Here is a 14,347-nt window from a genome sequence, read left to right on the forward strand (position 1 = left end):
CAGTTGTGGAAAGGATGAACAAATCATGTTACGTGTATATAATGGAATATTATTGTGCCATAAGACATGATGAAGGGGATAGTTTCAGAGAAACCAGGGAAGACTTAGGTGAGCCAATTTATAGGATAACAACACAACAACCAAAGATTTCAGAACTCTGGATCACAATGGTTCCAGAGCAGTGAAGCCCACTTGCTGTCCCTTGACAGGACTAGGTAAAGGACTTATATACAGAATGGGGCATACATTTTGAGGCATGGCCAACATGGAGACTTGTTTTGTTTGACTATGTATATTTGGTACAAAGCTATTCTTTTCCTTTCCTTTTTCAGTCAGAGGAGGGAGAGAAAAGAAATGTTTAAAGAACTGATTTTTTAAAAAGCAACAAAAGTGTTGGGTTTAAAGAATTTAAAACCTTCTTATTCTTCCTCTTACTCCACATGCAAATGACCTCAGATTGCAAGTACACAGGAAGACAGGTCTCAAGTCATTTGTCTCTGGTCCCTCAATTTCCTCAAGGAATGAGGACTTTGGACCAGATCAGGGCTTCTTCCACTCTTTGCCACTCGAGATCTGTAATCAGCGCTGGACTAGATCACCTCTGATGTAATCTCTAATTCTTAGGTAGGGAGTATACTATGTAGTATTCCTTGTTTACCGATGAGAAAACTGAGACTCAGCTAAGTGAGTTACCCAGAGTCATGCAGCTAAGTGTTCAAAGTGGGTCTTATAAAAGTCTCATTTTCACCCTTTAGACTGTGATGACTTCTTTCCAAAAGACTTTCACGTACATTATGTTAGTGTAGTGCTGGGCAGAGAGCACAGGTCCTGGGCTAGAGAGCTCACTTCCCTTCCTCTGTTGACAGGTTCTAGCTGGATGTTTGCAGGAGATTTCCTCAATTCTTTTAGTCTTAGAGCTAAGGTCCAGATTCCTGACATTCAAGAGATGGCATAGTTTCCCACCCTATGTTATTAGCAAAGGCTCCCAACTTGGGACACATGGCATATTTGACAAATAACTACTTTGACATAAGCACATAGACTGGACCAGGGATTTCATCGGTCTAGGGAACACCCTAATAAGGAACTTCCCTCTCCAAATTCCAAGCAGCACAGTCTCTGCAGTCTCTCTTAGAGAGTGGAGCACTGGGAAGTTAAGGGCCACAGGGACATTATGTATTTGAGGGAGGACTTGAATCCAGTTCTCTCTAGCTCTGAGGCCAGCTCCCTAGACATTGTACCAGCCTGCCTCTCAAGAACCAGAATATACTATTGAAGTATTCCAAAAGTAGGAGTTAGTGGAAAAGTTTGTGGATAGGATAAATTGAAAAACACTTAACTTTGGGACACTAATTGTTGTTATATAACAAAGTCCATTTTTATTTCTATTTTATTTCTCATATGTATGTACATGGTTAACAGCAGAAAATTATTTTTAAAGAAAACCTCACAGATGATGTCCATGGTGTTACATTGAATTGAACACAACTAAACAACAACAAAAACTCTGAATATAAATGGTGCCTTGCTGTTGTGAAATTCAAGACTTACTGACATTTAAAATTCTTATTAATTTAGTTTTTAAACAGTCAGGGCAAGGGTCTTTTCTTTTAAATAAATACTTATTTTTGAAAAAGAATTTTTTCCATGTTGAATAGGGAGGACAGGAAGTTTTTGCTGAAATCCAAAGGGGACAGGGACCCCAAAAACGTTAGGAACCCTTCTAAAAGAATTCTAAAGAGGGAGTCCAGTCATAGCTGGAGGACTGAAGGGGACCCCAGAGGTCATCTGCTCTTATTACAGATGAGAAAACAGCCACAGAACTGAAGTGATCTGTGCAAGGTTACACTAGGTAAGTAGCAGAGGTAGAATTTGAACTCGGAGTCTCTGACAACTGATTCAGCAATCTTACCACTCTACCACAATGAGCTTGGGTTTGAATCTTGCCTCTCTGCCTATGTGGCCTTAAGTTAATTATTTTCCATCTCTCAGCCTCAGTTTCCTCATCTGCAAAATGAGACTAAAAATGGCACCTATCTCACTGGACTGGTGGGAGGATCAAATGAGATGATATGAGAGATTTGGAACAGTTGTCTAGCGCATCATAGCATAATACCCTCAGTACTTACCTTGAAGGTCCATTGGGAGAATAGTGCTTTATGAAGAGATAAGGAAATGGAAGTTATTAAAACCTCATTACCAGAAGGCAAGCTTTATGAGGTGATAGTCAGAATTTATTGTCCCTATTTTGCAGATGGGGAAACTGAATCCTGGAGAGCTTAAATGATTTGCACATAGCTACCAAGTGGCAAAATCAGAATGATTTCAGAGAAACCTGGGAAGACTTGCATGAACTGATTAGGAGTGAAATGATCAGAACCAAGAGAATAATTTATACAATAGCAACAGTATAAAGAAAAATAAATTTGAAAGGCTTAAGAACTCTGATTGATGTAATAAGAAACCATAATTCCAAAGTACTAGTGATAAAACATGCTAACTACCACCTGACAGAGAGATGATGGATTTAAGACCCAAAAAAAGATATACATTTTTGGACATAGCCAATGGGGGAAATTTGCTTTGCTTGGCTATGAGTTGGTACAATGGGTTTGCCTTCCTTTCACCATCGTGGAGGTTGGGAAGAGGAGGGATAAGGATAGTAGCATTTCCCACCCTCTACCCCAAATGAGAAGAGAACAGAAGACCAGAAGAAACCAAAGACAAGGAGGACTGCCTTGGGAGTTATTTGTTGAATTTATTACGTACTTAAAAAGCAAGTTGTACATAACCCCACACAACAGAGAATTAGAGTTTCATGTACAATCCTTACTGTCTATTCCAAAATATATATGGAAATGCTAGTTTTATTTTAAACTTCAGAATAAAAATAAAAAGAGGGGGAAACATCTATGTGTGCTACATATACAAGTATAAAAATGAGACAATCCCTACCCCCAGGGAGCTGGTATTCTATTAGAGGAGTAGTGGCCAGAGAAAAGTGTCTTTGAGCTAATCCATCTCTCCAAAGAGAACTCTGGAGAGAGGCACAGAAGCAGAAGAAGAGAATTCTAACAGATTTTAATAGATCTTAGGACTGGAAGAAAACTGGCAGCAGAAAAGGCTAGTGACTTGCCCTAGAGTACAGCATTATCAATAGTAAACTCTTTTTTTTTTTTTTTAAGCAATTGGGGTTAAGTAACTTGCTCAAGGTTACACGGCCAGTTATTTCTAGGTGTGGTGGTAAGTGTCTGAGCCCGGGGTTCGATCTCCAGGTCATCCAGACACTGGAGCCGGTGCTCTTACTCGCTGTGCTACCTGGCCGCCCAGTCAATAGTAAATTCTTGATTGTAAATCTGAAAAAGTTATTTCCTGAATCTGGGCCTCATTTTCTCCATTTGTAAAAAAGGAAAGCCTTGAACCAGATGATCTCCAAGAGCTCTTCCTACTCTGTATCTTTGAGTGGCATGAGTCAAGGTCATATATCAAACTAAAGTGGCAGAGTAAGACTCCCACCCCAGGTCTCCTTATTTGAAGACCAGTACTTTTTCCTGCATTTTATAAAAGCCAGCATTTGTATAGTACTTTAAGATTTTCTTTCTTTCTTTTTAGAGGTAACTGGGGTTAAGTGACTTGCCCAGGGTCACACAGCTAGTAAGTGTCTGAGGCCTGATTTGAACTCAGGGGCAGTGCTCTATCCACTATGCCACAGTAGCCACCCTTTGATTTAAGGTTTTCAAAGCATCCTACATATATTGTGTAATTTGTTCCTCACCCCAGCCCCAAAATGTATTATTCCCATTTTGACCAGTTGAGAAAACAGGCTTAAGAGGTTAAGAGATTTTTCAGATGTTCTACAGTAAATATGGGAGTGTGAATTAGTTCTAGGGTTTTCTTCACTCCAGGTCCAACCCTCAGAGGTAGAGGTTTCAACCAGCAACAAAGAAGCACGCTCAAGAAAGGCAGGAAGGGTTGAGGTCAGTTCCTCTGCTTGAGGACCCTCACTACCTAAGATTACACCCTTTCCCCAACCTAATGGCAGGATGTGAGCTTGGCATAATGGTAGATGTACACTTAAAAAAAAGGCATTGATGATTTTTGGTTTGACATCACCTTGGGGTGCACAGTTCCTGTGTCATCAGCAGTGTGAGAAACCCCTCTGTGAATGAAAATAGAATCTGATCTGCCATTCATCATCTCACAAAGTCCTCTCGGGCACTGAGAGATGAAGTGACATTGGAGGGTCACACAGCCAGAAGGGGTCAGAAGAGAGACTCAAACCCAGGTCTTTCTGACTCAGAAGCCAGTTCCTTACTCCCTCCATCATTTCTGCATCTCTTATTGTATTAATTTCCGATTATATCCTTCTCTTTTTTTTGGTCAATTGCGGTTAAGTGACTTGCCCAGGGTCATACAGCTAATACGTATCTGAGGCAATTTGAACTCAGGTCCTCCTGACTTCAGAGTCGGTGCAATATCGACTTCGCCGTCTATCTGTTCCCTACCCCCTTTTCTCCGAATCGAGACATTCCTCGTAACAAGGACTGCAAAATAAAAAGAAACGTTTGTCAAAATCAATGCATTAATGTACATTCTGACAGTATTGCAGCATTCCACGCCCGTAGACCCCCCCACCTCTTGAATAAAGAGGGGGCACTCTATACCTGATTATTTTTCAGTGCTTCTCATGTTCGTCTGCCAAGGTAAGTGCGGTCCTTGGTAGACTCTGCTCGCCGGTGTCTCCAATCTTCGAGCCAGAAGCTCTCTAACACTCTCCGAACCTTCTCAGCGCTGCTGGGTCGGGAGAGTGAACCTGCAGCCTGGACTCGGGGAGGCGGTGCCGAGGGAAGAAGGGGCGGGGCGGGGGCGGAGCATCCAGGGAAGCCCCAAAGGCAGGAGAGATCTCAAAGACAATCCCAATCAATTCCTTCGTTTTACACACAGGGCAGAAGCCCAGAAGCGAGCAAGCGCCTAGACCAAGATCCCCCACAGAATTCGTCGGAGGCAGAATTTGAACCCGGCTCTGCAAGTCTGCGAGCCCGAAAGTGCTGGCAAGGCCCCGCCCCCAGCCTCCGGCCCCCGCCCAGCCTCCTCGCCCCTCGGTCAGCCCGAAGTCCCCCGGCCGCCTCCCCGGAGATGACAGCGATCAAGCGCGCTGCGAAGGTAAACGCTCTGGGCCGGGGTGTCCATGCCCCACTCTGAGGCTGCGGGGCTTGCCCGGTCCTCTCCCGCTCCCCTGGTCCAGGGCATCCACTACCTCCTCTCTCACCCCACATCCTTCCAGGCTCCTGGTCCCCGTCACCCCATTCCCGTAACTCCCCCTGCCCCCCCACTTCCAACCACCGTTGCCTCCCTTCCATCCTCCTCCTGGGCTCCCTAGTCTGCCCGCAACATTCCCTGGGCTGGCCCTACGTCCCGAGTCCATCCTTCATCAGAGAAGTGGCGTGTGCGAGGCCAGGGGAGAGGCGCAAGGGGCTGGGCTCGAGGGCGGACGTACAGGGTTCCCTTCGGGGCGCTTCATCAACTGCGCTTTCAGTTTCGTTTCCTGGCGAGGAATGACCGCATCCCCCGAACAGAAAGGATCAGTCAAAGAGCGCTTATTAAGGTGTCCTCTGTGCCGGGCATCTTCCTCAGGGCTGGGGAGATGAGAGAAGCCAAAAGGGTCTCCCCTTCTCGTTACATAGAATGTGGTTTGTCCTTCGTTCTCGAAAAGGACCGAGGCTTTAGGAAGTGATGCCCTGACGTGCGGGTGAGCTGGGTGTGAGGGAGGGAGGGCGGCGCAAAGTCCGCCGCCTCACTTTGTCCTGGATGGGGAGAGGCGGGTGAGGAGCACTGGATTCTCAGCTTGGTACCCGGGAGGTTGGGGCCAAGGACATCCTTCCCCTCTGCTGGCGTCAGGTTGCTGCACAGACCGAGACCGCTGGGCCAGATGCTCTCCAAGGAGCCTTCTGAAGCCTAGTCCTGTGATGCTGTGGCTTAAAGTGACGCGGCTGAGAGTGGCTCGGACTTTGGGGGAGAGTCACACTTGGCAGAACCCTAGAGCCCACCAGGACTGCTGGGATACAGGCAGGTATCACGGCATCCTTGGAAGAGCACTGAGTTCAGCTGCGAGATGATGGCGCCCGCATCTCAGCTTTGATATTTACTACAAAAGATAGAATGTATGTACAACTCTTTGAAAATCTTAAACGGCTGCAGAATTGTCGTTAAGCCTAGCTGACGTCTCAGTCAGGAACACCTGGGTTCCTGTCTAGCCTCAGCCACACACCGTATAAGCCAGGGCAAGTTTCTTAATCTTTCTCTCTCTTTTTTTTTTTTTTTGGCTTTTTGGAGGGCAATTGGGGTTAAGTGACTTGCCCAAAGTCACATGGCTAGTAAGTGTGTAAAATGGCTGAGGCCGCATTTGAACTCAGGTCCTCCCGACTCCAGGGCCGGTGGTCTATTCACTGTGCCACCTAGCTGCCCCATGTTTCTTAATCTTTCAGGCCATGAGTTCTTAGAGTGTGTTCCAAGCACTTCTGAGAGTCCCCATGACCCTTTCAGGGGAACTGAAAGCTTAGAACTCCCCCCCCCCCATAATAATGCTAAGATATTCTTTGACTATCTAAATAGTCCCTTTTTTAGCTATGTATCTGTCCATGTGTCTCAGATGGAGTTTCTCATATATTTAAACTGAAACACCAGATCACAACAGATTTAATGCAGAAGCAGATGTGAGAATACAGCTGTCTTCAATTAAGCCAGTCATTAAAGAAATTTGCAAAAATATATAAAACAGTGTTATTCCTCATTAAAAATTTTTTGTTTGGAAACTAGTTGTTTTTCATAAAAACATATCTGTTAACATATTATAGGATTACTGTTATTTTAATTGAATAAATATATATATATATTTTTAAGCAATCGGGGTTAAGTAACTTGCTCAAGATTACACGGCCAGTTATTTCTGGGTGTGGTGCTAAGTATCTGGGCCCGGATTCGATTCCCAGGTCATCCCGACACTGGAGCCGGTGCTCTTACTCACTGAGCCACCTGGCTGCCCCTTTGAATAAATATTTTTAAAATGATTAGTTTTAATTTTTGATATAGTTAATAGCTAGAGCCCATGTAAACATTTCTCCTCTTCCTCCTTTTCTTCCTTCTCCTCCTCCTTTTTCCTCCAATGTGGAAGGTGGATTAAGGGTGTAGGAATGAGGTGCCCAGGATTCAGGGCTAAGGTGATCTGGGTTCTCTAGTTTCACTTTCTGCTCTTCTAAATCAGCTGATTTCACTAACAATGAAAAGTCTCAGGAAAGCACAAGAGTGCAAAGTTTTGCATTCGTTTCCTGTAGGAGCTAGAACAGATTTAGATGGTCTAAAAAAAAAAAAAAAAGGGATTTAGATGGTCTAACAAAAAAAAAAAAGGATTTAGATGGTCTAACAAAAAAAAAGTTCTCTTTTTTTGACTTGAGAAAATTAAGGACTTTCTTGGTGTCACACAGTGAATCAATGGGAAAGCTAGAACTGTGGATTTCATTGGATTTAGAACTGGAAGATGAGGCAACTAACGCAAACATGGTTAAGTGACTTACCCAGGGTCACACAGATAGTAAATGTCTGAGGTTAGATTTGGACTCAGGAAGGTGGGGGAGGGGAAGGAAAAGTCATATCCCTTTGTCTAAAATTCTACAGGGCACTTGATCTCAGAAAGGATAGGAAGCTCTCAATACAGAAACCGTGAAGATTTCAGACAGAAACAATTCTTACGATAGAGAAAACAAGAAAAGCTCCAAGAAGACTGTCATGGTTACAAAGGTCAACTCATCAACTTACTAGATTCTAAATACTAGACACTAGCTGTATGACCATGGGCAAGTCACTTAATCCTGCTTGCCTCAGTTTCCTCATCGGTCAGATGATCTGGAGAAGGTATTGGCAAACCACTCCAATGTCTTTGCCAAGAAAACCCCATATGGGGTCGTGGAGAGTTGGACACGACTGAAATGACTGACCTAAATAGCACTTAAGACAGGCTTGGGGCTCAGAACTAGGGAGGTGCTGCTCAGACCACACCTGGAGTGCAGATCTGAGCAGCACGTCTCATGGAGAACATTGCTAAGATGACCAGTATCCAGAAGTTGTTGACCACTCTAGTGAAAGGTATAAAATTCATGCCCCACTGTAGGGAGATTGGTTTGAGGAATTGAGGGGCTTTAGAGAAGTGAAAACTTGGGGTGGAAGGTAAGGTGGGGGAATGGGGAATGGGACATGATTGCTGTCTCCAGGTCTATGAAGTTTGTCATGTGAACAGCTTTGTTCTGTCTGAAGCCAGGAATAATGGTTAGAAGTTGATATGGGGGTGTGGGGAGGGGGCTGCCTAACACAGAGCTATCCCCAAATGGAGTGGGTTGCTTTGTGTAATGGGAATGTAAATTTTAAAGATCTTCCCTGCCCCTAGGCTAAAGTGCACCTAGAGCCTGGGGTGGGAGGCTTGTTTTCCAGTAGATACTTCTTGATTGGCCAGTGGGTCAATAAGGTTGTTACATTCTCTGAGCCAGGAGAAGGCTATATAAGCCCTGATGTGTAGCTTTGTTTTGGGGGCTCATTTTGAGAAGTGTTCTGGGATTTGATCAGATGAAACTCTGGGAAGCCGTTGTCCAGGGCCCCCCAGCTTTGAAACCCAGATGTTGATTTGGTATGGATGTAATGGTTGGACAGTTTGAAAATGTCTACTTGATCTGTTTCTCTGTCTTGATAATTCTGTCTGTATACTCTGAAGTTCGTGGTGCTGACCTTTTTCCCCTGAACGAGGTAAACAATACATGTTTGACTGATTAAAGTAAGCTTGTTAACCCATTTTGGTTTGCTTTCCTTTAACAAAGCAGATCCAAGAACCTGTGTTGGCAGACACCCTGGGGACGCTGGGGTGCTTGCTGCTACACCTTGGGAGTGACTCTTGAGTGAGTAGTCAGTTAGAGGTTAGATGACTTAGGAAAGCAGAGTGAGGCTGATGACTGCCTCATTTCAATGCCATCCACCGGTGACATCACTGGTCTTCTAAAACTCAGCAGTAGGAGCAGGAGCAGCAGCTGTAATAATAGTGGGGGCGGGCTAGGTGGTGCAGTGAATAGAGCACTGGCTCTGGAGTCAGGAGGACCTGAGTTCAAATCCAGCCTCAGACACTTAACACGTACTAGCCGTGTGACCTTGAGCAAGTCACTTAACGCCAATTGCCCTGCCTGCCCCCCTCCAAAAAGCAAAAAAAAAGTTCATGGAGTAGTAATAGCATCGGCCGTAATAGAAGCTAGCTGTGTGACCGTGGGCAAGTCTCTTAATCCCTATTCAATATAGTTTCCTCATCTGTAAAATGGCGACAGCAGCAGCAACACCTACTCCCCAGAGTTGTGAGAAATCAAAGGGGTTAGCACATGTTGCAACCCTTAAAGCACTATATGAATACAGTTATTATTTTCATAGGAGATCCTTGTTAGGGTATGGTTTAAACCAGATGGACTCTGAGGTCTGTGCTACGATTCCATGAGTTTTAGTAATTAATGATAAGACATGTATCACCCTTCACCATGTGCAAAGTCCTTTATATGTGTGATTTCCTGTGAGCTTCACCACAACGCTGTTTGATAGGTGCTGCAAGGATCATTATCCTCCGTTTGACAGATGGGGAAACTGAGGCTTTAGGAAATGTCCGTGTCCGTGGTCACACAGCTAGGAAGTGAAGAGGTTCGGTTTGAACCTAGGTTTTCCAGACTACAGGTCTAACTCTGCCCGTCACGCCACACTGCCTTTAATAAGGATGGGAATGCTGAGCGGGGTCCATGACCATAAGTTGTCTAGCTGGACTGGGCCTTCGAGGTCTTGGCCTTTTTCTTGTACTTTGGTCGCTTCCCTTCTCCCCAAGAGGGCTGAGTCTGAGCCTCTCCTGGCCTTGCCCCCAGGCAGGAGAAGGCTGGCTGCTGAAGATGGAAGGGTTGGTGAGGAGAATGCCCCTCTTGCTGTTTGTCTGGCAGGAGCTGGAGGCGCTGCAGGAAAATCTTCCGAGTTACCTTCAGGACTTGTGCAGTGAAAACTCCAATGTGCTCATATGGAAAGCGTTGCTCCTCCCGGTAAGTCCCAGATGTGGTACTCTCCAGGTGTGTGATCTCGACCAAGTGGCCTCAGTTTCCATATCTGTAAGGTGGAGATACTCATACTGGTACAACCCACCTGACAGGCTTGTTGTCAGGAGAATATTTAGTAAAACTCCAAGTGGGTGGTACCCAGTTAGCTACCTTTCTCAGTCCCACCAAAACCTACCATAGTATATTACCCAGTAATCCCTTTCTGAATTCAAGTGGACCGGAGACTGGGTATCCCTAGACGTTGAAAAGGATGGGTGGTGCTGTGAGCTCAGTTCTCAATTCTGCCCTGTCTCCCCAACTCTATGCAGTGGAAGGATCACTGAATTTGGCAGCCTGGGTTTTGATCTTGGCTCTGCTACTTGGCACCTATTTGACTTTGGACCAATCACATTATGTCCCTTGGCCTCAGTTTCCTCATCTGTAAAATGAGTAGATTACATTAGATAACTTCTGAACTCTAATTCTCTAATCCTAAACAGACTCAGTTGCGTGGCATTAACTGCCCAGGAGAAATATGACCTCTGTCTTCTCTTTTCCCAGGACCACGAGCCCTACAACCTTAGGGCTTTCAAGTTCAGAATCACCTTTCCACCTAACTACCCCTTCAGCCCTCCCCAGCTGAATTTCATAACCAAGATGTATCACCCCAACGTGGCTGAGAATGGGGAGGTGTGCCTACCCCTTCTCAATAAGAATTGGACGGTCCGTACCAAAATGCATCAAGGTGGGCTCCAGGGCCTGGGTTTTCTTTGGGGAGTGACTCACAGGGCAGAATGATTTCATAGACCACAGAGAGGAGGCTCGTGTTAGATTGTGTTAGCACCAAGTATTAGAACTTGAGGGGGCAAGGATCAAACTAGGTTGTGTCCTAGGGGAAGGATTGTAAGGTCCAGCTCCAGGACTGATCAGCCCACAAGGATTCCTGCTTGGTTCTGGGCTAGCTTTGCTTTTTATTGTTTAAAAAATGTTTCACTGATGCTTTTTGTTTTTGATGCTACTACCCTCTCCTGGTACTGTCCCACCTCCCATAGTATCCTCTACTATGAGAAACAGTTAATCCAAACAGGCCAGCAGAGTGGCTGTGACCGACAGTATGCAAGTGCTGCAGCATAGCCCCCTGCCTCCGGACCAGGAGGAGGCAGGTGTGCTTCACTCTCAGGCCTCTGGACCCAACTGAGGTGTCACACACAGTGTCCATTCAGCTTCCTTTTTGTGTTGTTCTCTGTATCCTTATTGCAGTGCTGTGTAACTTGTTCTCTGGTTCTGCTTTCTTCACTTGACAAGTGTCAAAGCTGACACAGTCTCCCATGCTTCCCCAAGCCCCTCACACCCATTGTTTCTTATGGCGCCATAATATCCCATCCCACTCACATACCAGAGTTCGTTCCGCCATCCCCGCCAGCTGGTGGATGGTCATTTTGCTTCCAGTTCTTTGCAGCTACAGAGAGCTCATTTTTAGTGGGAAGTGTTGTGGGCGAGAGGGGCAAGAGAAGTAATTGGGCCTTTAGGCATCATGGCCAAGGGAGCTAGTGGGTGCCAGGATTCAGTGGGCTTGGAGGTGCAATCTAGGACTGGTCTTCTTGGGAGGTTACAGCTGGAACGATGCTCTCGATTTTAAGAGTGCACTATGGTGGCCTGGGGGGCCAGGGGCTATCCCTCAGCCAGTGTCTCTTTCCTCAGCTCTGACTCCTGGCTCTTTCTCAGAGTAAAACACTTCCCTTCCCCTCCTTCCCCATATGTATTGCCTCTGCCATTAGAATGAAAATTCCTTGAGGACCGAGCTGTGGAGCTTTGATTTTTGTATCCCCCAGTGCCTGATAGGTGGTAAACACTCAACAAACATTTCTCATTCATTCATTCGTTCATTCATTCATTCATTCATCCATCCATCCATTCATTCATTCATTCATTTCTCTCCCCAGTGCTGCAGGCTCTCATCTCACTGGTGAACACGCCTAACCCAGATCTACCACTCCAGGCAAAGCTTGCTGACATGTACGTTCAGAACCCAGAACAGTTCATGAAGAATGCCAAGGAATTCACTCTCCAGTTTGGGGAAGATCGCCCTGCTAAGCAGTGATCGGTGTCTTCCCTCTTCCTCTACTTGACTTTTTCATTTGTCTGAAGAATGGACATGTCCTCCTGGGTAGGGAAAACTCCCTTGATTCTAGTTTCAAGGTCTGGACCTGCTTAGGAAAATGGCCTACAGGTGTCAGAAAGAAGATCTGAAAGGGCATAATGGGGACAGGGATGTGCGTTTGTGTAGATGGTGAATGGGGAAAGTTTAAAACACTCAGCTGAATTCAGCTCTTCTGCTGTTGGAGAAGATACATTTTGGATGCTTCATTTTCTCCTTTTTTTTTTTCTCCATTGGACTAATCAATTCTATAACTCCAGAAGGCTGAAAAGTTGAGTTTTCCAATACCACTGGTGCTCTCTTGCCTTCATGCCCTTGCTTATCCCCCATCCACAGAAAGGATTCTTCCCATCCCTCCTCTCTTCATCTCTTCTCTTCCTTCAAGGCCCAGCACAGATGTCCTCTCTTCCAGGAAGCCTGCCCTGACTTCTTCAGGTGAAAGTGAGCTCTCCTTTCTCCTGTTCCTGACAGTGTTTACCCAGATCTCTGTCTGTCAGTCCATCTGTCTGTCTGTCTCTCCCTTGTATCACAATGCTTCCTGAACTTGTGCCTTCTCCCTCCCCCAGTAGCAGGCTTCAAGAGAACCAGGTACTGTTAGGATCATAGCTTTAGAGATGAAGTCAGCCTTAGAGGCCATTTTCTTCAATGCTATCATTTTACAGATGAAGAAACGCAGGCCCAGGCAATGTGAAGGGAACTGCCCACTGTTACACAGGTAGGAAGGAAGCAGGAGGAGCAAGATGATATTTGGCAGATCTCTGGAAAGTCATGGGTGAGCATCACAGCAGATAAGAGGATATATAAGAGACTGATTGTGAACCCTCCTGGTGAAGGGAAGAGGCCAAAAGTTCTTGAAGCATTAGGCCCATCCCCCATCCCCATGTCATATGTATATACCCAGCTCTGGGCCTTGCATCTTGTAAATGATTAAAAACCCTTTTTTTGAATACATGACTTCTCTCTGTGTTACAAGCTCCCTGAGGGCAAGGATGGAGGCCTGGCCTTAACCTTGCAAAGTCAGTCTGCTTTAAACTTCCATGGTTCTATGCTCCTTCTAGGTATAGTGTCTGTAGAAGGAAGCATTCTGAGCAGACAGGGACCCCAAGGATAGATTTATGACTGAGGGAGTTGGGATTACCATCTAGGGAAGGGAAGACTGGAGTTTGAAATATTTATCTTAAAAATATGAAGTGGGCCCTGCTTTACGTATGTTCCTTGAACTATTTCTCTAGCAGGACTGAGGGGTTAGGCTGAACCAGTTTTGCTTTCCCTCGTTCTCCTTCTAATCCAAGTTTTGAAGAGAATTCCCACTCAGAGGCTTTATTTACATGGTATAATATGATCCATAATATACAAGGTATTATCCATACAATGCCATGATTCAATTCAAATAAGTATTATCTTCTCTCCTCATTCTACAGGCAGGGAAACTGAGGCTGAGAGGGACAAAGTGACTTGGGATAGAACTTATATCTCCTTACTCTGAAGTCAGAGCCCTTTTTGCCATACTCCATGGCCCTTCTTAATGGGGAGGGGCATCCTCTGATGAGAGTGATAGTGACTTTGGCAGTGCATTCTCCTAGAACCCAGATCTCAGAGCTGGGAGAGGCTGTAAGAAGTCATCTGGTCCAGCCTCTTGCCTTGAAACAAAAAAGAGATTATTCTCCCTGTTTTATAGAGGAAGGAATGGAGGCTCCAAGTGGTTGAGTGACAGGGTCAGATAGGGAAGGAGCTGAAGGAGATCTTTCTTCCTTTTCTCTCTGGTTTTATAGGCAGCGGTCACAGGTCCTAGCAACCCCACCTCTCCGGTTTCTTAAACCTTTACTTGTCCCCTATTCCCTGTTCCCTCTGCCTTGAACAGGCTCCATAACCATCTCCCTGGACTATTACCATTGCCTTCTTATAGCCCAGCCTGCCCCCATAGCCTCCATCCATGGATCCAGTCTTAACCCTGCAGTCAGAATAATCCATTTCCTGTGTAGATCAGTGCGTGTTCACCATGACGCCTTCCTAGACAATAACCTCCAGTGGTTCCCTATCATCTCCAGGACCAAATACAAACTCTCCTGCTTGGCATTCTAAGCCGTTCATAGCC

General features: G+C 45.5%; 1 protein-coding gene and 1 long non-coding RNA gene across 2 annotated transcripts; one reads left to right on the top strand and one right to left on the bottom strand.

Moving 5' to 3' along the window:
• Positions 1-2,734: 2,734 nt before the first annotated feature.
• Positions 2,735-5,008, bottom strand: LOC138176802 (uncharacterized). Its single transcript, XR_011172391.1, has 2 exons — positions 4,665-5,008; positions 2,735-4,544 (listed from the first exon to the last, which is right to left on the bottom strand). It is a non-coding gene; the product is annotated as an uncharacterized lncRNA (long non-coding RNA).
• A 5-nt stretch (positions 5,009-5,013) lies between these two features.
• On the top strand, positions 5,014-13,199 carry UBE2L6 (ubiquitin conjugating enzyme E2 L6). The gene is made up of 4 exons (XM_069107694.1): positions 5,014-5,163; positions 10,005-10,100; positions 10,656-10,839; positions 12,038-13,199. Exons 1-4 carry the CDS (start codon positions 5,137-5,139, stop codon positions 12,193-12,195), a joined length of 465 nt encoding a protein of 154 aa, XP_068963795.1. The 5' UTR covers positions 5,014-5,136; the 3' UTR covers positions 12,196-13,199.
• The last annotated feature ends 1,148 nt before the right edge of the window (positions 13,200-14,347 follow it).

Source organism: Petaurus breviceps, unplaced genomic scaffold (assembly GCF_028583685.1).
Source record: "Petaurus breviceps papuanus isolate PSGF00001 unplaced genomic scaffold, PetGlider_PUasm1.0 90195, whole genome shotgun sequence".
Classification (NCBI taxonomy): Eukaryota; Metazoa; Chordata; class Mammalia; order Diprotodontia; family Petauridae; genus Petaurus; species Petaurus breviceps.